The 22700-nt window shown below is 41.2% G+C and overlaps 1 protein-coding gene across 3 annotated transcripts in view; it reads right to left on the bottom strand.

Moving 5' to 3' along the window:
* Window positions 1–22700, bottom strand: part of ANO3 (anoctamin 3) — a 445370-nt gene that overhangs the window by 94597 nt on the left and 328073 nt on the right. For 2 of the 3 annotated variants that reach the window (XM_019551827.1, XM_019551830.1), the window contains exons 5-7: window positions 20151–20309; window positions 8667–8767; window positions 772–816 (exon numbers count right to left, since the gene is read on the bottom strand). In XM_019551827.1, the coding sequence (XP_019407372.1) occupies window positions 772–816; window positions 8667–8767; window positions 20151–20309 (305 nt within the window). The remainder of the gene's footprint in view (window positions 1–771; window positions 817–8666; window positions 8768–20150; window positions 20310–22700) is intronic. The other variant, XM_019551829.1, reaches the window with a different exon arrangement.

Here is a 22700-nt window from a genome sequence, read left to right on the forward strand (position 1 = left end):
ACCCTAAAGTAGTAACAAGAGAGCCTAAATCAGGTTTAGATATATGCTCTGTAAGTATTTTGATCAGCAACCAGGTTATGGACCTAATAATAGCAAACTGTCATAGAAGCTTTTCATCTTCCATTTGAAATGTTCAATCCATGCCAGTTAGAACACAGCTTCCCTGGTCCTTGCCACAAGCAATTGCTTTGCATTGAAAATTAAATGTCAGAATGATTGAAGGGCGCGTAGGCCAGAAATACAGTTTAACCTTGCTAGTTCCAAAGAATCTGAGATGACATTTTATTTTTTGTATGTTAGTACAAACAAAAAACTATTATTTTGGAAAAAAATGTATGTTTTTATTAACACCAGGTCCCACAACCACTTATACACCTGAATCAAGCCTTGTTGCATATATTTGCATATTCAAGTTACTACATTGAACATAAGCATTTAGATTCAATTATTGCAATACATGCTCATAAATACTATTTTGTAAAGCAAGAAGTGTCTTGCTAATGAAAGGCCTCCCTACAATATGCCCCTAATATTCTCTTTTGCAAGATAAAAAAAAGACATTTTTTGGGGGGGGTGAGAAATTTTGTATTTGCAAAGTGAGAATTAGCAAAGCTCTACTGTACTACATCATGTTAAAGTGAAATATTTTAGGGTATTATCTTTTAGTAGCCACTGTCTACGTTTCTTTGAATAAATTTACAACTGCTAATATGGATTTTTTTAGCAGGATGACTATTTGGCAAAGTTAGAAGCTATGCATCACCCACCAACCTGCCCATCGTTTTGCTCCTCCAGTCAGTGTAATAACATTTTTTCCTGAAAGAATAGCAGAAGAGATCTGAGAACAATCAAGTAAGAGACAGTTGAGAAGGACATACACATTATACAAGAACACTGAACATTTAATATCATGCATTTTACAGGCACAAAAAAAGAGGGAAAATATTTTATAGGAAATTTGCAGACAGCAAATTCATTAATATTTTCACATGATATATTCTAGTATTTTAAATGATTCATGAGCTAAATTCAATTTTGATATAACATATCTATGCAAATTGAACTACAACATTTCATGTACAGAATTTCTATTAAAGATGATGCAAGTTTGTTTAAATATTAACAGCCTCACAAGGCCCTCATTCTGCAGAACTTGTTTAAAAGATTACAAATTGTTTCAATTATGCCTTAATACCATGCACAGAGAGTTTTTAATCTGTGTACAGGTCTCCTATGAATATCCATTGGCAAATAGTCAGCAAAGGCTCTAAGAATTAGCAAGTAGTAACTCAAACAAACAGTTTCTATATTTGTATTATTTTTCTCTCTGCCTTTTCTTAGGCACAGCAAATTCTGAGGGAGGTAGGCCTGCAATTTTCCATGAAATATTCAAAGAACTGTTACTCTTGAAATACTATACACATAGATTTGCTGCAGTATATTTTCCCTCTCCTGGCTAAATAGTCCCTTTCTGCCTCTCTGTAACAAACTTTCAGGTTTACAGGTGTTTTAAGCTCATGATCCTGAAACCTAATTTATATGACTGGACTTTCCTTCTAGCTTAGAGCTGGACTGAAGTGAATGAGTTTAGCACAGCATAGATCAGTTTGCAGGATTACGGTTTTACTTGGTTTGTAACAGGTCCCTCAAGGAGCACAATTTACCTAGAGCTTTTATGCTATGAAAGAGAAATACTTTGTTTAGTATACTGTCATTCTGGAACTTAGAACAAATAGTTTTCAAATAATATTCAAGAAGCAATTTTTCTCCGTTCCACCTACATAAAAAAATATTTCAGTTCTGGATAATAAAAAGTGAAACCATTTTCAGATGATAACTACATGACCTAAAACAGACCAAGAATATTGGGGATGGGAGAGGGAAAAGAATATATATAATTAATAGAGTCCACAGCTATTCATCTGGTAACTATTAAGGGTGCAAGACAGAGTATGTGATGTCTGGAAAGGAAACATAGCCTAGAAAATGCTTAATCTTACATTTTTGTCCCAATCATAAAGAACTATGTTTTTGTTGGAAATGCTTAGGTACTTTTGCAGCCTGATTTGTGATGCTCCTAAGCAAAGCTGCAAAGGAAACTGTGAAATCCATAAAAATTAAGAATACTTTTTGGCAGCTGTCATACCTTTTACTTCTTAATCATGGGTTCTCCATTATCTTTAATTCCCCTTAACTGCTATCCTCAGATTGAGTCCAGCTGAGTTACAGATACATTCATTTTTACCATGGAGCAGTATTTTATATTTTCCATAAGACACTTTATGCATATGTAAAGAGGAACATTGTTGCTTCAGTGTCAAGATTATATTGCAAAGCTTCTGCTTCTTTTCTATGCCTTTCCATCAGGCCACACATTTCTTTCTAACAGAACTCTCAAAATATACCATTAAAACAAAAATCCCTATGAATATATCAAATCATGATCAAACCCTTATATAAATCACAACAAGTTATATTGAAAAGTATGGTGAAAGTGGCGATAATTGCACACAGGTTTTTTGGTTGTTTTCTTTTTACCGTCAGATAATTTGCATTTATATTGAATATGGATATTGAAATTCCATATATACATATTATGTATTCAGGTGTGATCCTTTGTGGGTGGCAGGTTCATATAGACTTCAGTGATGGTAGAAGCATTAAAATGTAGTATGGAAAGAAATTTCTGTGGTGCTACTACCCTACCGCTATATGAATAGAGTGGAGTAGAGGGATGTTACTGGAAAATGGGCAGAGTTTATTGGCATACTACCTGTGGGGGGAAATCTGGTACAGCAGGGGTGTCAAACTCATCAGCAGAGACCTACCTAAATTGCAGTTTTGTGATTTTTGCAGAAACTTCAAAAATGGCAGTCTCCATGAAAAATGGCATTGCCTGCAATTTCCACCAAGATAGCAGCTGTCTCCTTGTGCTTCTCCACCAGTCAGAGCCACGGGGTTGGGCTACATGAAGGGCAGCCAACAGTCAAGATGGTGGCCACCCTCTTGTCCCTCCTCCCCCCAGGGCCTCTCTGCCAGTCAGCACTAAGGGGTAGAGCCATTACAAAATGAGAAACCAGCTCCTTGGGCTATGACCAACCTGCAAAAATTGCTTTCTTTAGCTGTAAGTTAGGTAAGTCCCCACTCATCATCCTCTGTGGGCAGGATCAGTGATACAGAGCTGGTTTGCCCACAGATTGACCTCACAAGACCCATGCAGAATGCCAGATCCAGCTTGTGAGGCTTGTTTGATGCAAGTGCTGCATGAAGTACAGGGGGCCGGTATGACATGGGTGTCATATGTGGGTCCTGTCCAAGACTCATGGGCAGCATCATCAGCCTGTTTTATAGGGCTGTGCAGGTTGTGTCCTTGACAAAGCTGTGGTGCAGGTAAAGATCAATAGCGAATTACTTGCAACTCAAGGCAAACTTTAAGAGGGATCTAAAATTCAGGTGTATAACAACATCTTATCTCATTTTTTTGCCACTGAAAACCATTGTTTTTTTTAGCCTTCGCAACAAAAAAAGTGATGACGTCTCTCCATAGCTGCAATGCCCCTCCAGCTGCTGCTGGAGGCAGCTGCTGACTGAGGCAACCACCCTAAGTGCCAACTTGTGGGGAGGGAAACTTAGGTGTTACCACAGCCATGGTTTGTGCTGGCAGTGTGCTGGCAGCTAGGAATCACTACTGCCCCATGGATCCTGCTGTGCCAGTGCCTGGCTGCTTTGTTATGCCTCTCTTACTGCTACTGCTTTTCCTCTTCCCACTGCCAGAGCCTTCAGAGCCAAAGCCAGAGTCAAAGGTGAGTTCTCTCCAGTGGAAATGACATTTCCCAGAATGCCCCTCACTGGCACACATTCCTGCACCAATCACTGCTGCTATGCTTTTCCTGCTGCTGGAGCTGGAGCCAAAGGGAGGAGAGTGGAAGGGTGAGGTACAATGTCCTGGGCTTGTGCCCTGCTCAGATGTCCATCTCTGTGCTACTGTGTTCTGCTGTTGAGGAAAGTGGGTACTGTCTAGGATGCAGTCCTATTCAGTTATGCCTCTGGCAGCACTATGTTATATTGCCTAGAAAATGTCAGTTGAAGTAAAACATTTTGGGATTAATAATAAGTGTTCTACTTCAACTTTTAAGAAATAGTTTACATACATACTGGGTGCATCGACACATGCTATTTGAGTGATGCAATAAACTCTGGTGCATTTTGCACTAGAGTTAATGGCTCTCAGGCACAGTGTCCATGTGCTCAGGACCACAGCAGTTTGAGCTGGGGCTGAACAGCCCCAGGCTGGCAGCAGGCTCAGGGAGTCAGCTCCAGGCCCTGGGTTGTGGTGTCAGATGGTAGAGGGGCTGCTGGGGCATGAGAGTGCCCAAAGAGCAGAGCTGCATTGCTAGGAGGCAGACAGGGGTCCTCTTGCTGCCTGAGCTGACTGGGTGCAACCTGTGCTCGGTTCAGCATTTTCATGTGTGTTTAGGAGCAGTTATTGTCACCTCCATAAAGACAGTATGGTCCTCAATGCTATCTTAAGGTTGTGAAAATTAGTTTGCTGCAGTTTAATAGTGTTGTACACTGTGACGCTTTACATCACAGCAAATTAGTCTACTACGCGGTTAAGCATGTGCGTAGATCCACCCATTTGCACCCTCTATAGTTTGTTTTAATTAATCTAGAAAGTATTTTAAGATGGCCATAAGATGTTATGATGCTCAGAATAGTCATTCTCTATCAGAATCTTTTGAGATAAAGAACTGGTAAGAGATCAAAAAACACATACAACATAAGTCTTACTAACAAGAAGATGGGGGGAAAAAGAACAGTGCCAGGAATTTGGAAACAATTTGTATAAATTGGGATACTATAAATAAATGTTTTCAGAATTCAGGCCTTCATACACATGTTTTGGTAGCAGCTCAGCGAGTGTTTTTTGTGACTGCTTGTATACATAAAGTGTATTATTATGCCTAAATTGCTGGATCCTGTAAGGCCCATCTACTTTAACTTCAGAAGCACTGACTTATTTTTATTTTTTTTATATGAGTCAATGCAAGTTCAGCCAGCCCACAAGACGTAGGATTAATCAGAGTGGTTTATTTTTTGTGCTGCATTGCACGTTATAAAAAATTTCTCATACTAGCTAATCAGAGTACTGTGCACACTTCAAAGGCAGAGTAGTATTGCTATGTTCCCTTCTATAAATCACACATCAACAGTTCCCATGCTCTTATTTTATTTTATTTTTTCCATTGAATTAAATAAGCAGTTCTTAGAAGGCCAAGTTGTTTACAGGACTGCTAATGGCAGCTATCATAGCTCCTTTTCACTAACTCATTCTTCTGTGTTTAGGATGATGGCTCTCCTTTACCTCGGCTGACAAGATTAGAGTAATCCAACAACTATTCTGTTTTGCCCCTCAGATTAAAAATTACAATCAAACATTTTTATTGTTCAAACATTTCAAAGTGCTGAATCTAAATTAGCATTGTTTCTCCTTAGAGCAGTTGTACTTTTCATCCTCAGAATATTCCAAGGAAAATAGCCTACTCATTTTTGACATTCCCTATTAGCTAGGAAAAGAGTATTATTTCCATGTTCACAGGAAATTGGGTTCAGTCCTCATAATGCTGAGCAAAACTGGAATTTTAAAGTGATCTTCAATAAGGTCAGAAATCTGGTCCAACAGAAAGCTCAGATTAAAGGACAAAAATTGCATTAGCCACATACACATTCTCATACATAACCTCACCTTTATACATTATTGGACTTTTTACTTTTACAGTTCAGCACAATTTAGATGATTAACAAAACTGCCAATGTGATTTTGCCAGGGAAAAAGTAGGAGTTAGAAACAAACTTAGGAACAGAACTTCTGATTCTCATCACTATATTTGAACCACCAAGCCACATCACTAACCCATGATAAGACTGGCAGCTGACAAACTCTGAATACTACATAATTCTGTTTTCCATCAAGAGGCTTTCTGCATCCTGAGGGAAGGAAATACCAGGCCTTAGGCATGGCTCCAAATAAGATTATTGCTGAAACTCACAGAAATACTGGAGTTTCTAACTCTACGACAAAACATCCAGGATATCTCCCCGAGTTGAAAATAAAACAGAATCACTAATTCTGTCAGAAGTTGCTGTAGATTATCATGATCGCTTTCCCGAAATTCACACCTTCCAAGGCCCCACAAACCCCTCCGAAAGCCAGATATGCAATCTATCCTTGGCATTTACAGATGCTGACTGGGATATTTAGAGATTTTCTTTAGCAACCATAAGCAAAAAATAACTACACAGACGACTAAATAAATTTTAGCTAAAATTTCAGGGACAATGTCTCCCTCCCATAATTAAACCTGCAGTAAGGGACACTTTTTGAAGAGAAGGAAAACTGAGTTTTCAATTTTCAGGAGAGGATCAGTTTCTTCCTGATTATTAAACTAGAAAAGCCTTTTCTGGAGTCTAGAAAAAGGGAGTTCTGTTCCTAGGGAATGCATTGACCAAGTGATCCAATTCCACTAAAGTGATTCCTAGTGAAAATCAGCCCAAGTTCTGCTTAAAGGGAGAGGCTGCAGGTAGACTAGGACTCGTAACATTACCATTTAGGATTATGCAGTGTTATGAAAAGCCTATAAGAACTTATAATCTTGCAGAAATATTTTTAAAAGGAAAAATGTATGTGGAATTACTAAATAAGGATGGATTAACCAGGCTGCTGGTAAAAGGCAGTATTGTTAATTGGTTTTAAAAAAAGAAGACCAAGAAGCCTGGAAATTAATTGGGGGGGGGGAGATCAATAATGAGAACGTTAACAAGTGAAAGAAGCAATAGTAATATCAAAAACCATTCTTAAACAAAATGGAAGATGACTGTTATTCAAGGTAACTTACCCAGAACTGTATGGCAAGTGATTAAGCCTAAAGTTTCCATTACATTATAGTGCAGCATAATTTTCAGGATACCTGCAGGTTTTTCACTGAGGGATGCAGCATTAGTTTAAGCATGTCACCCAATATGAGAGGGCCTTTTGAGAAAGCTGCTCTTTCCCTAAGCCATGCTGCTTTACTTGAAATTGGAGGCACTGAGGCTGGTGCTATAAGGACATACTTTGTGCAGGCTCAATAATTTCGATTTGTCTATCCCTTGACTTTAATTGTCACTTTCCCCTCGCACTAACCAAATCCATAACCTTACAGGAATTCTGAATCGCTTACCTTTCCCCCCACTACATCAGTGATTCTCAACCAGAATGCCAGGGCACCCTGGGGTGCTTCCAGTTCCTTTGAAGGGTGCCCAAAGGCACGAGGTAGTCACCAGATAAGCTAAGCACATAAGCTCAACTCAGGCTTGTCCCTGCCTGGAGGATTGCCTACCCCTATGCAGACAGGTCCCGTCTAAAGAGATAAGCATTGTAATATGTAAAGGTTAGGTTGTGAAATTTGGTGCCAGTCAATCCACATAAATTATGGGGGCCTGCTCAAGTCCAGAGAGGGGCGCCTTAGATCCAAAAAGGCTGAGAATCACTGCCCTAGGGGGTGAACTGTGGTGGAGAGGGAACCATATTTTAGTTTCCTGGCTTCCTATAGACAGGTTTATTTTAATTTGTACCCCTATCATTTACTACAAAATGCATGTGAGGTAATTTTTAAGCATCAGAGACACTTTTATACATGCTCTAGGGGTAGGGGATTGGCGCTTTAATTAGAGCGGTTCAGAGAGTCACTCTAATGAAAGTGCTGCCACGTCTCCTGTATCAGTGTCCCCACACTTAAAAATGGTGGTGGGGGTGCTTGAATTAAAAGCTCATTCAACAAGCTTTAGTTCAAGTACCCCAACCACCATTTTTAAGTGTGAAGATGCTGATACGCAAGACTCAGGAGGCTGGTGGAGTGTGGCATTTGCCGTGGTCCAACAGACTCGATTAATTGAGTCTGCTCCAAAGAGTTGGACTTCCAGAGCACTGGAGCATCCTCAGACCTTGTGTATAGGTGCCCCATGTGTTTGAAGGAATGGGCACACAGCTGTTGCTTGCATTTATGTAGCTCTAAATATATTAAGACACAAGCACTTGTGGTAAATTTGGAAAAAAGTAAAAGTGAAGAGAACCAAGGAACACAAAGGCTCTGCATTTCCCCAGGTGGTATCAGGGTTTTATTTCTGAGAGATCAGTAGTTGTTTCTGGAACTTCCTCTCTCTTTGGATAGGATCCCACTGCACACCGAGAAGGTGATGTACCATTTGGAGGGAGACCGCTCCTAAAGCCACAAACAACTGAGATCTTTGAGACACTGAGGAGGGATTCTGAAAAACATGGCCATGTCACACACATCGGTCATAATTTGCCGTGAATAGTAGATTTTCCAGGGACATGTGCAACTTAACTAAGACAGTAATCCGATGAAGCCAATACTACAGATGAACTTCAAGACAATAGTGGTGTGTGCATCATTCAAACTTTCCCTTCAAAAAACTGGCCTTACGGAATAGAAGTCACCAATAAAAAAAAAAGAAAGTAGTTGTGATTAAGCAGATGGCTTGCTTTGTTCAGTGTGAAGAAAAGGGGATTAGGTTGTATGCTAAAAGATTAGCTAAAAATAAATAAATAAATAAATAAAAGCATACAAATCAAAGTCCACAAAGTTAAATAGCTTCCACATTACCTGAAAGGCATCCGGATGTTCATTCTTTCCGCATATTTACACAATGTCTCCCACGGACAGTGAATTTTAACAAACATTATATCGTTGTTTGTAACAGCTGGCTGTAATGAGTAGTAAGATAAAATATATTTTAACAATTTCATACCAAATGGCAGTCTAGTTTAAGAGCTGCATTCTGCTCTCAGGTGTGCATGCTTGGCTTCCACTGAAGTTAATGGCATTGTTCTAGGATCTTGAGTAAGGAACAGTGCATTATACTACACACACTGCAGTTGCAGTGTGATAATGAATGCTGTAAGCTTGTCAAGGGAACAAAGAGGTCATCAAGCCTATTCCACTGATAGTATAGGATTATAACTTTTCTACTGCAGAGGCTGTCAACTTCTGACACATGTAGTACAGGCAGCCTGTGTGTGTAGCACTTAGATTGGTGGGGGGGGAGGGGAAAATGACAGCACAATGGCAGATAGGGCAGGGAGCAAAAAGCAGAAGAGGACCCTTGGCATGGAGCAGAAAGAAGAGCAGCAGATTGAGCAGGGGAAGGGGATCACAGTGGCACTTGGGTAAGGTATGGGGCAAATTTGTGGTATTCCTAACCAAAAAGGTCAATCCTTTGGTAGCTGTACCACAAATTTGAATTTTAGTGCTTTCTATGGTCTAGTTTCAAATACCACTAAAGATGAGCATTCCACCACGTTGGTTGAGTGTGCTGTACTTGAAGCCTACATAAAAACATGCATACTCATTTCCCCGATGTATAACCAACTTTTAAAACTTTTAGACAAATTGTAGTTACTATATACCATTCTTGGGGTGAAATTTTTATTCTACTGAAGAACTGCCGTTAACTTCAAATGAGCTTGTTTTTTAGACCTTTAAAATTGTTTATAGTTATGTGACCATATGTCCCAGTTTGCCCAGGACAGGCCCAGATTCTGGAGGACAGTCCCAGCTGGCTGGCAAAAACTAAAACAAGTATCCTGGGCACAGGGCAGGAAGGCTGCATGGTACGAGCTGGGAAATAGGAAGTCCTAGCAGACAGAAAAATTGCCCTAAATAGGTTAGTATGACCATTAAAAAGGGGAGATGATGATTAACACATGAAGTAAAGACCTATAGTTCATTAGTGGGACCCTGACTCCCTTACCTGCTTGAATAGTAATATCAGAGCTGCCCCCACCTCTGCCTGCAGTAGTGCTGCTGACTTAAGATGGAAGGGTGGGTAGAAGGGGATCTCCCAGATGGTCATCCTATTCATAAGTAACTGGCTGCTTACTTGTTGCTAATTAGTAATTTTAAGGTCAAATTTTACAAGAGGACCTGTGGGCAATATTCACAAGTACACTCTATCAAAATGTTTCTTGTCTCAAATTCATAGAGCTTCAAATAGCTGGGTTACATGTGAAAAGTATCATATTGGAACAATTTTCTTGAAATTAGGGCATGCTTTTTTCCTGTTATCTTGTAGATTGTAATTGTTGTTAGGAAACTTTTTAGATACATTACTGATTACAGTCTTGGAAATAGGGATATGACAGTAATGAGAGCACTGAAGTATTTATTCTGAACCACAGGCTAGATGAACTTACTCCATGTGACTAGGAACACAGAAAACATTTTGACTCAAGTAATTCCATTCTGAGAGCTGTCTGCAAACTAATTAGGAAAAAGTTAATATAGCTTATTATTTCCCATACCCTGAGTCCTTGTAGTAACCAAACCAATTCATGAAGTGCTTACATGCATTTCTCTGCCCCAGATCCCTTTGCTTTAACAAATCTCTCACAAAACAAGACAGCAAAAATAATTCTGTATTTTTCCCTTCCCTCAAATCCATCTCTAATTAGCAGTATAGAACCCATGCTACATCTCCAATTAAGAGACACTAGTTGGAAGATGAATATGCTAAAGAGGTCAGGCTGCTGGTTGTAGTCCACAAGTCATTCTCCCCAGGGCACTTAATCTAGTTTGGGATGACATGTGGGATATCAAAAGTATTTCGTCTCTGGGACCGCTAGGGAAAAATGAGATCAAATGTGATGTGTATGTGGTGCGGATATTATAGATTTGTATTTAATATAATGTATAGACAGGGTGACCATCCATCCTGTTTCTCAGGATAATCCTGGATTTCGGAGACTGGTCCTGAGTGGGGGACATAGATTAAAATGAGTGCTTGGGTGCAGTCCAGAGGGGGAGGGAAGTGGCAGGCATGGTGCCCCAGGAAGGCAACCAGATGGCACTGCATCTGTTCCATCTCCATATTTGCCTCTCCCTGCAACACACCACTGAATTGGGGGGCAGCGGCGGGCGGCAGTGTCCCAGATGTCCCCTATTTCCAACTGAAATAGATGGCCACCCTATGCATAGCTCTGATCAAATAATCTTTAGGATTTTTAATGTAATTGATTCCCAGATTTTTCTTCTCTGAAGCATACTGTGGTTTCAGATTATTTTTTCTCCAGAAGCATGTGCTTGCATTTTTTAAAAGCAAAATACCATGACAATAGCCAGTATTCAATATTCTTTCAAGAACTACATATATAAATATAGGATTAAAAAAAATATACTATAGAAGATTTTTTTCCCCATAAACACAGAAATTTTCATTCCCATTAAAAGTCAGTAGAAGTTTGACACTGTCTCCAATGTCTTGTAAGGTCCCCACCCCCTTATTTTGTTTGTGACATTCCTTTTTAATGCTGCAAAATTAAAAATGCATTTTTCCTACAGAAGCACATTAAGAGAACATTAACAAAGCATCCAAGCAAATAAAGAATCAACCTTCTAAATAATTGTTTACATAGACACTATAATAGGACCTACCACTGAAGGCAGGTGTGGCACCTCCTGGCACCCACTATAATCCTATTTGCTCTCTTCTGGTTAATCAGGGTACTTCCCTGTGCTTATCTGCCATGTCTTTGATGTTACTTTGAAGTTGGAAGGCTGCCCCAGTCCACCAGTGACTTTTTCACCTTTCTGTTCCATCCCTCTGGGCCCTCAGCCCTGCAGGCTCAGCTCAGCTCACTGGGCTTGCACCTCTAAGGCTGAGTTCCCACCCTCTAACAGTCCTTTGTCAACTGCAGCACCCTCCCCAGGCCCCCTTGGTGGTCTCCTTCATCCCCTTCAGCCACTTCCATGCCTCACAGCACAGAATGCAACAAGTAAAGCTCCACCACAATTAATTTTGCAGATGGGGGAGCCTTTTAAAGAGTCTTCCCCAGGTTCCTACTCAGTTCTTCTGGCTTCCATCAGCTCCAGGCCTCCTGGGCCTACTTACAATTTCTTTCATCCCTCAGCTCTATGTAAGGAGCAACTTTTGCTTGCACAGCCTGAGCCAGGCTCCAGACCCAGCACTTCTTCCCTCAGCTACCAGCAGGATGCCCCCACCTCCAGCCCTGCCAAGGTCAGACTGACCCTCTGCCTCTGGTTCAGAGCTTATATAGCCCTGATTCCTCCTTCTGAACTGAGGTCACCCAAACAGGTCATTATCTAATAAGCTGCCAATTGTTTCTTATTTTGGACTTTGTGGCTTTCTATCTTTATTGCCTGACCCTACTGTCCATAAAAGAGTTTGGCCCCTATTGCATAGAGTAGTTCCTGAGAGAAACTAACATGAAAGAAATTGCCAATTCAGTAAGATGTAAATCATTTAAAACATACATCTTTTTTATTCTTCTTAGGAATCTCCTTTGGTATCTCTCCAGGTCTCCATCTCTCTCTCACGCCCTACTGACCTCTTCACAAGCATTAAATGTGATGGCAAGAATAAAAAATAATGCATCACAGAAGAGATATGGTAACTTTTTGTTTTTTGAAAGTCTGTCGCACACACTCAGCTGAACAAATTAAGCTCTTATAAGCAGGTGCAACATTGAACAAAGTTATCAGCAGCCCCACCTATCATTAATCCAGCAAAGAGAGACTATACATAAGCATCTTAAACCATCATCTTTATTCCTCACATTAAGGTTAATGGACATTTATTCAGAAGCAATTATAAAATTCTGTTTATGTTAATTTGCACAGATCCATTAAAGTAACTGTTTCAGAATTATCCAAGTTTTGTGTAAAGTCGTGATTATTTATATAAACCCTACATGGTGTTTTTGGTAATAGTTTCTACTTGGCCTAATTCAGAGCCTTAATCAGGAATGACAGGAACTCCTTCCATGTATGAGTGCTTACCAGGGGAGCTGAAAAAGTGAGAATTTGTGCGTTTGTGGTGATCTATGATAGGAATTATTTTTACCACTACCTAATTCTGCTCCCAAGTCATTATTTTTCAAGTTAAATTTTTAAAATGTGCCATTAAGGTCAGATCCTCCACAACTGAAGACAATAGGAATTATAGAATAAAAATAAAAACAGGGCCCAAAGAAGCCTCAGAAAGTCAATTGTTTCCAGCCTGCTGTTCAAGGCAGGATCATCCCAGATTAAATAATTTCAGACAAATGTTTATCTAACTGGCTTTTAAAAACCTTCAATGATAGCAACTCCACAACTTGTCCAAGCAACGTGTTCCAGTGCTTAGCCACTCTCACAGGTTGACTTTTTGGAAGAACTTTATAACTAAATTGTCCCTCTTGAAATTTAGATCTTCTTGTCCTTGCCCACGTGTTAATAGTAGAGTCAATCACCAATCTCTGTATAAGTACCATTCTGGTGTTTGAAGACTGTTAACAAATTCCCCTCAGTCTTCTCTTTTCAAGAGTAAACAAGTCCACTTCTTTCAACTTTTCCTCATAAATTATGTTTCCAATACCTTTTGCTGCATGCCTAGTTTCTCCATGTCTTTCTTAAAGTGCAATGCCATAAAATACTTCTGGTCAGGCCTTATCAGTGCTGACTAGAGTGGAAGAAGAATTACTTTCCTTGACTTGCAGATGGCATTCCTGGGCATTTTTACATGTGCTCCAAGGGTGCGGGGGGCTGCTTGAATTAGAGCTGCTCCAAGAGCCGCCCTAATTAAAGAGCCTGAGGCATCTCATGTATCAGCATCCCCATGCTTCAAAATGGTGGCAGGGGCACTTTATCTAAAACTCGTTGAATGAGCTTTAGTATAAAAGAACCCCCGTTCTCATTCTGAGGCGCAGGGACACTGATACATGAGATGTGGAGGCTAGCTGGAGCATGCTAATGAATACACTCCAGCAGACTTGACTGAGGCTGCTCCCGTGCACTGTAATTACAACATATCAGAGCAGCCTCTTGGAACATGTACAGGCACCTCCTGTTTTTCTCGCTTGCTGCTAGCGGCTTGTTTTGCAACCATAGTGAACCACAGTATGAGTCAGTATACTATAACTCCTACATATTTTTATGCAGAACTTAAGCTTGGTCTAGAGCTATCCAAGTTCAGTGCCACTGGGGGGATGCACACTGTATGGGTGGCCACCCCAGGATTCTCCTCCCTGGGCAGTGCTGGCAGTGGTATACAGCTCTCCCAGATGCCTCTGCCCCTCCACACAGACAACACCCTGTCTCCCACTGTGTGGTCTCCCCCATCTCCTTATTGCATGGGCAGCACTTGACTCCTTGCCAGGGCTCCCCTACCAGGCAACAGTGGGAGAAGTGGCTGCAGGGGCTTGTGAGCTGCCAGTAGAATAGCTGCTGCCTAGCCAGTTCCACTCCAGTTTATTTGGGAATTTGATTATTCCATCAGAAGTGGAGAACTTTTCACTTTTCCTTGCTGAAATTTAATTAAATTTCAGACCACTTTTCCAGTTGATCAAGGTCATTCTGAATCTTAATTCTATTGTCCAAAGTGTCTACAGCTCCACCCAGCTTGGTATCATCTAGAAATTTGTGCATAAAAGTTTTATTGACTACATATAGTGAAAAACAAAAGCAAGGAAAACAGATCTAAAATTTGCTGGCACTGCCTGAAATCAGAACCATTTCTTCTAAAGCTCCAATACAGGGAATGAACTTGACAGTTCATTTAAACAAATCTTTAAAAGTAACATTATAGATCGCTGAAATGATTTAGGACAATACTGCATATATGTAAACATTTTCTACTTTTAAATTCACTTTAGTTGTATACTCAGGCCCATCCTCCAAGTCATTCATGATTTAAAGAGTACCAGACCCACAACAGGCCCCTGGGAACCCAACCTGATGTCTCCTCCCTATTGGACATAGGGTCTGTAAGCACAATGATCTGATCAGTTGTATATCTACCTTACAATACATTTATCTAGGCTGCATTTCCTTAGCTCACTAGTCAAAAAAAATCAAGAGGGACAGTGTTGAAAGCCTTGCTAAAGTTCAACTTTAAATAAATAAAATCATTTTCAAGATATGCTATTTTGGGTCGAGGCATAACAGCGAGCATAAGATTCTATTATCCTGGTAGCAGTATTTAATACTTCGGCTGTTTAAGCTTTAAACCACAGGTAATAGGGGAGAAAAGATATGTACATAAAAAGATTAAAAAGACTCCAGAATCAATCACACAACTACAAGGGCTTTGCAGGACAGCTTGGAGGGTGTCTATTACAGTTCAACTAAAGTGAATGTAAAAGCAGGAAACATTTATAATATATATAATTTTTCCCCAATGATTTTAGAGCTCTATAGTGCTGGTGTCCAAAGAGTTTTAATTCAATTAAAGCTTTGAGTACTTTGATTTAATTACACCATACTTTAGAATCAACTAAACATATGTCAATTCTGCAGGGAAGTCAAAAACAGACAAGAAAGCAAAACATTCCTAGCAGGGTTATTGTTTATGTGTTCCTTCATTCTTCAAAGGATGCAAAGCACTAATGCCCAAGTGATTACTACCACTACAAACTATGCCTGGCCAAACATCAACTCCTGTTCAACACATTTTTTAAATGATTAGAAGTGACCAGTATATCTTTATTCCACTTCATCCTAGTGAACTCTTGTAAGCTCTGTTTTCTAACAAACTGCCAGATGAAGGGAGTTAATTCAAACGCCCAATGGTAAGGGAAACTCTGACACAGAACAGTGCTGACAATATTTCTTCCATCTGTAAACATGTTCTAACCTATTTACAAAGAACTAGAATTGAAATTCAGCTACTTCTATTTGGACAGCATCAGACAGACAGTGCACAGCAGACTGCCAACCCTCATAGAGAAAGAAAATATGGTAAAATAACAGGAAAGTCATAGAGAAGTAGGGCTGGAAGTGTCCTCCAGAGATCATCTATTCCAACCCTCTGCCTGGGTGCCTGAGGCAGGATCATACTTACCCAAACCATCCCATATAGCCATAATCTAAACTCTATGTAAGACTACCCTGAACCCTGACACAACATAAACCTAATACCCTAATCTGCCACAGGTAATGTAGGGGAACCTCAGCAGCCAACATCCTGCTTCTATAAAATGTTGACAATATATGCTCAAGAGATCCTGGATAGAGGGTCATGCCCCCACTACAGAGGAAGGCAAAATCACCCATAGTCCACACCCATCTGATCTGCCCCCAAATATGGTGATCGAACCCTGAGCAGAACAGCAAGACCCTCTTGTCAGGAACCTGCAGTTTTGCTCCTAGCAGGAGAATTGGCACACCCCAGCTGAAGTTCCCAGCCTTAAATGTAGCCAATATTCTGTGCCTCCAGGGAGACTTGAAAACCACCTGATCCATATAGCATTAAAAAAAAAAAGTATGGGGGAGTGGGGAGAAGGGGAGCAACCAGTAAAACCCAGAAGCATGGGAAATACCCATGCACCCATGGTAGAAAATAGGTTTTATCTACACCCACGTCATCCCTAACCAGTGGCTGTCCAACCTCTTCTTGAACACCTCCAGTGATGGAGAGTCCACAGCTTTCCTAAGCAATCTATTCCATTGCCTCACTATTCTCACAGTGAAGAAGTTTTTCTGGATATCCAGTCTAAATTTTCTTTGCTGAAACTTCAAGCCATTGGTCCACATCCTGCTCTCTGTAGCAAGAGGGAAAAAGGTGCTTTCTCTTTTCTTTATGGCAGTCCTTCAAGTATTTGAAGACTGCTATCATGTTATCTCTTAAGCACCTTTTGCACAAGCTGAACGTGTCTAGATCCTTTGGCCTCAGCTCATATGACTTGCTTTCCAAGCCCTTCATCATCTTTCTTGCCTGCCTCTGGACCATCTCTAGCTTCTCTATGTCCTTTTTAAAATGTGGGGTCCAGAACTGCACGCAGTACTCCGGATGAGGTCTAACAAGTGCTGAGTAGAGAGGCACTATCACCTATCATGTCTTGCACTAATACTTCTATTGAAGCAGTCCAAAACCACAGTGGCATTTTGTGCAGCTGCATCACACTGCAGACTCAGGTCTACCAAGACTCCTAAGTCCTTTTTCATAGAGATGCCATCCAGTCAGGTGTCACCCATTTTGTATTTGTGTTTTTGATTATTCCTTCTGAGATGTAGCACCTCGCATTAATCCATAATTCATACCACTCTGCCATGCCTTCCACCTATACCAAGAGTTAACTTCACTGAGAAATTAACTGGTAGTTCCACAGACTCAGGCCACATACAGACATTCCTGGGATATAGTGTATGTTTGGGCAGCTTTAAGCAGTGTGACTGTAGATCATATTCCAGCTATACAAACATTTGCCAGGGCTGGGAGCCTGATTTAAGTAAGTTAAGGTGTGATAGGGGTGGGTGGGATTAGGGGGGGTATTGGGTCCACAAGGGAATCAAGGGGTCCAGGAGGGAATCAAGGAGGCTAGTAGGTTGCGGGGGGGCAGTGTTTATAGATTAATAGATTTTAAAAGCTGGAAGGGACCTTGGCAGATCATCGGGTCCAGTGCCCCTGCACTAGGCAAGAAAGACAACTGGGGTCAGGTGACCCCAGCAAGGTGACTGTCCAGTCTCCTCTTGAAGATTTCCAGGGGTGGTGATTGCATAACCTCTAGAGGGAGCCTATTTCACAGTCTGGACACCCTAACTGTGACGAAGTTTTTCCTAGTGCTAAAACTGAAACAGTCTTCCAGGAGTTTCTGGCAATTACTCTAGGTTTTCCCCAAGGGTGCCCTGGTGAACAGTTGTTCACCAAGCCCTTGATGTATTCCCCTGATGTAGCAGTAAGCTGCTACCAAGTCTCCTCTCAGCCTTCACTTTTTTAGGCTGAAGAGTCCCAGGTCCCTTAGCCTTTCCTTGTATGTCTTGCCTTGCAAGTCTCTGATAATATGGGTGACTGTTCTCTGGACTTGCTCAAGCAATTACCACAACCTTGTTGAAGTGTGGTGCCCAGAACTGGACACAGTACTCCACCTCTGGTCTCACCAATGCTGAGTAAAGTAGAAGAATAATTTTGTTGGTTTTACTTGAGATCCATCGATTGATTCATACCAGAGTATTATTTTTCCTGCTGGCTACAGCATCTCACTGACAGCTCATATCCATACTATGATCTACTATTACCCGTAGGTCCCTTTCAGTCATGGTGCTGGTCAGTTTGCCACCACCAAGCCTGTAGGTATGTTGGGGATTGTTTATCCCCAGGTGGAGCACTTTACATTTCTTGGTGTTGAACTTCATCTGGTTCCAATCTGCTCAATTTGCAAACCTGTATCTGCAGCCTGTCTTTGAGCATGACCATGCTCCCCCATAACTTGGTGTCATTCACGAACTTGGCCAGTGAGCTCTTCACCCCCTTATCCAAATCAACGATAAAGATGTTGAAAAGAACTGGACCAAGAACTGACCCTTGAGGGACACCACTGGCCACTTCTCAGCAGGATGATGCAGATCTGTTCATTAGAACTTTCTGGGTCCTACCCCAAAGCCAGCTTCCTAACCATCTAACTATTTCACACTTAAGCCTGCAATCCTCCAATTTTCCCATGAGAATATCATGGGATAGCATAACAGAGGCCTTTTGGAAGTCAAGTTTGATGGGATCAGGGTTGTTACCAGGAAGGGGGGGGAGGGGCTGGCAGGTGTGCAGGTTAGAGAAGGGGATGTTGTCTCTCCAGGGGTGAGGGCATTGAAGGGCTAAAGATAGCTCCGTTAGGGTGGTGGAGCAAGGGAGTGAAGGAAAAGTGCAGAACAGGGGCTGGGATGAGTGGCTGGGCTTTCCCAGCCTGAGGGCTGTACTGAAGACATATACACATATTCCCAGGACCCAATCTAAAATTACACAGCCCACTTTAAGCCATGTGATCATAGATTAAATCCCTCGGGGGTCTGTCTGTGAGGGGGAGGTTGTCTATCTGCAGGGTGTGTTGTACAAAAGTTTGGGTTAGACTGGACACAGGTTAGACCTACATAGTTTACCTCCTAGATGAACTAAGGTTAGATCAGGCCAGCCATTGCCTGAACCAGCCTTACTGAATACCTGTACTGTTCGGCACTTATATCAGGCTAACCCTAGTTAGGCTTATCTAAGTGCAAGATCTCCAAGCGAGTGAACTAGGTTAGATGAGGTAGTCATTTTTTGCCTAATCAAACCTCCTATAATTCAGCACTTGGGTCAATTAGCCCCAGTTAGATCGATCTAAGTACAACATCTGTATGTACCCTATGATTACAGGACTTCAGGCATAGACTATTACATTTTCCTTTGCAACATATAGACATAACTTTAGTAAGGCTATGAACAAGGTCTTCATGAACAAAAGGCAAATAACAGTTTAGAATTGCTGCTAAGTATGGATTTTATCAGTACCTATAAATGAGAACTCTGCACTCACTGTTCCTTATAAAATGTTTCTTCAGTTTATAAAGATACTTAATACCTTGGGAAATGTATTCATTTTGAGAAATATATTTTAACATATTAATTTCAAATGCAAATTAAGTTCCCATATTTAAAGCTAATTATAAGAGAAATATATTTTTTCTATTTAATTTTTTTTGATGAAGATCCTTATGCAATTATAAAACAGAACAGAGATGCAGCAAACCCTTTATTGTAAATATGAATATGCTATAGTTTCCCTCCATAGCTCTGCTACATGGTAAATTGACCAGCCTACTTGATTATTATTTGCTGAATCATTTAAGTCTAGAAGGGATAGGTTAAAGTTAGTTGCTTTAAAACCAAGGTTCAGATTTAAAATGGGCATAACTATAAAATTCAGTGAAGATGCATTCAAGTGGGAACTAAAACTGACTGCATCTTTAAAATGTTCATCTTTTTGGGTAGATTAATTTAATACCAGGCATTATGTTGCAAGAGAAAATCCCTTTAAAAGACTAACCTTGTTATTTGCTGTGTGTTTGACAATTTAAAGAAATCTGGGAGATTTTGCAGTTCTGTGTGCAATAGGATATTGTTCTACTGGAGCAGTGACCGTTCTGACTTTAGAAATGAATGGACTAAGGCTCAGACTATTTTCAATGGGAATACTGCATCCTTAAAACTGGACAAATTCTTCATCGTTTGATGCATTAGAAACAATCATTAAAAATATATATTTTAAGATTATTCTTATAATTCAGTAGCTTGTTAGTAGTAAACTAAAGGTCATGACATAGTAGATAAAGTATAATATATACCTCTCTTTCTAACATTAAACCTTCTGCCCTCAGGTTTTTCTCAAAAGTGCTCCTTTTTTCTACTTGTAGACTTGATTTTTTATAGACCAGGATGTAATCAATTCGCTTTTTACCATCTTTGAAGAAGAGACCTGATGATGCTATGGCATTCATTTCATTCTGAAAAACAAACACGCAAAATTGGTTACAGACATAGTCACATGTAAGAAAAAACAAAACAAGCTCAACGCTTATTCCTGCCCAACAACCCTCCCTGTCTCATCTTCTACAGATGTTACAACTCAGAAGAAAATATTCAAAACTTGCAGTGAGTTTACTCATGCACTTATCTGCTGGAGCTTGCCGAGAACCTGAAACAATAGCTCTGGAGGTATGAACTGCCTCATTCATTCAAATGAATACTAGCTCAGACACAAATGAGGGTGCTTTAAATATGAGCACCTCCTTCTGAGGAAAGAACAAATTACTTTGAACAAACCAAACAATTTTCCAAAAGAGTTCTAATCCCATCAGTCCACTGAAAGAGCAAGAGGTATTAGTAGGGTGACCACCTTGTCAAAATGGAAAGGCAGGATACATACCCACCTCTCCCTCTCCCCCTCTCTCTACCGGCATGGTGGGAAGAAGAGTCAAGCAGAGCAGGGGTGGATGAGGGATGACCTCTGTGGGCCCAAAGCTCCCACCCTGCTGCCTCTCTTCTGGAAGGTCTGCACTGACCTCATGCCTTCTGCTTGCCTGGCAGCAGTGAGGGCACAACTCCACATCACTGCTGTTGTTCCTGCTGCTGCTGGGTAGGCAGGGGGTGCCTCACCATTTAGGCAAACCCACAGTGGGCAGCCCTCATCCACCCCTGTGTACAAATCTGGGGGGTGGGGCAGGCATCACCCCAAGCACGCTCCCTCTCCAGAGGGTGCATGGAGCAGCAAGGAGCCAACGCCCATGCCATCCTCTGGATAAGCTGATCATGGCTACATCCTGCTCCACAGCCTGGCCCCAGGCCCCAGGCCCCATGAACTGCTCTGGCTGGGCAGTGCCCCCAGCTCCTACCACACTGCCTCCCTCACTGTGGTGGCCTCAGTCTGCCTCTGATAGACATACCTGCAGGGAACTGCTCTCCACGCTGCCCAGCTGTACTCCTGGCCATGCGCATGTGTGTGGGTGCATGCTTGCACACAACACCTCCTGCATCCCACTTCTGGCAGCCCCAAGCAGCCCCTTGCAGGCTGGAATGCTGTCAGCCTTCAAGGGGATACCTGCCATTTCCTGATCTCTGCAGGAAACTGAGAATTCAGGACAAATGCTGTCCCAGAGCCATGCAGCTCAGGACTGGGGCTTGAGGTTATGATTCTGGGACTGTCCTGCCGAGCTAGGGACAAGTGATCACCCTAGGTATCAGAGCAACATGTTTCAGGATTGCCTATGACCAAAAATCTACTTGTGATTGTTGTAGATATGCTCAGGGGATTCAGTTATTTTAGATTCCTCATTATAGGAATAGAAATACCTAGGACTTCTCTGTCTCAATTTTCCTTTTTTGATAATCAGAAATATCATCAGAATACACAGGACACTGCAAGAAGCTTTTCAAACTATCTGGTAAGCTTTCTTTATGCTTTGTATTATCAACTTAAATATTAAATTCCTGAAGAGCAATTTACAGGATATAATAGGTTGGGGGGTTTTTGTTTTGTTTTTTTAATAAAAGTCTCAAAGAAGTACAAAAGCAGCAAACTGACTGAAGAAAGAGAAAAGGAAAGGTAAAGATTTGAGGTGTATATGTCTTCTTCAAATATTTTTTCTCCTCAGCTTTAAAGCTTAAAAGTATTTTACAGGTTATGTAGCCCTGGTCATCTGTAAAAAACAAATGCCCACAGTAATATAAAATACATAACATTTTAAATTTATATAAAGTACTGTATAAAGGGTACATTTATACAGGTATTATGTACTGTATAAAGGGATAAAGATATAGAGTATGGGAAGACATTCACTGAACCTGGTCTACAATCACACTGCTTATTTTAAACCATGTGATCATAGATTGGGTGTGGCTTGTGTACACAGTAGCAAGTGCTGGGAGCTCCACTGGGAACCCAATATAAGTAAGTCAAGGTGGGGGAGGGAGGAGGAGGGTCAGGTGGGAGTTAGGGGTGGGGGTAGTAGGTTACTAGGGGAGGAGCATTAGCAGATTGGAGGAAGTGTTTTCTGTGGTGGAGGGAGAGTTGGGGGCACTAAAAATAGGGTGGTGGGAGTGGGAAGAACACAGCCCAAGGCCTAGGGAATGTGGCTGGGCTTTCCCATAGATTCATAGACTGTAGACCACAGAAGAGACCACAATGGATCATGTCCAACCCTCTGCCTCTGGCAGGAAAGAGGACCAAGGTCAGATGAACCCAGCCAGGTGACTATCAAGCCTCCTCTTGAAGACCTCCAAGTTAGGTGATAGTACTACCTCTCTTGGAAGCCCATTCCAGATTCTGGCCACCCTTACTGTGAAACATTTCTTCCTAATGTCTAACCTAAATCTACTCTTTGCTAATTTGCACCCAT

The sequence above is a fragment of the Crocodylus porosus genome, unplaced genomic scaffold, assembly GCF_001723895.1.
Source record: "Crocodylus porosus isolate Cpor-Errol unplaced genomic scaffold, CroPor_comp1, whole genome shotgun sequence".
Lineage (NCBI taxonomy): Eukaryota > Metazoa > Chordata > Crocodylia > Crocodylidae > Crocodylus > Crocodylus porosus.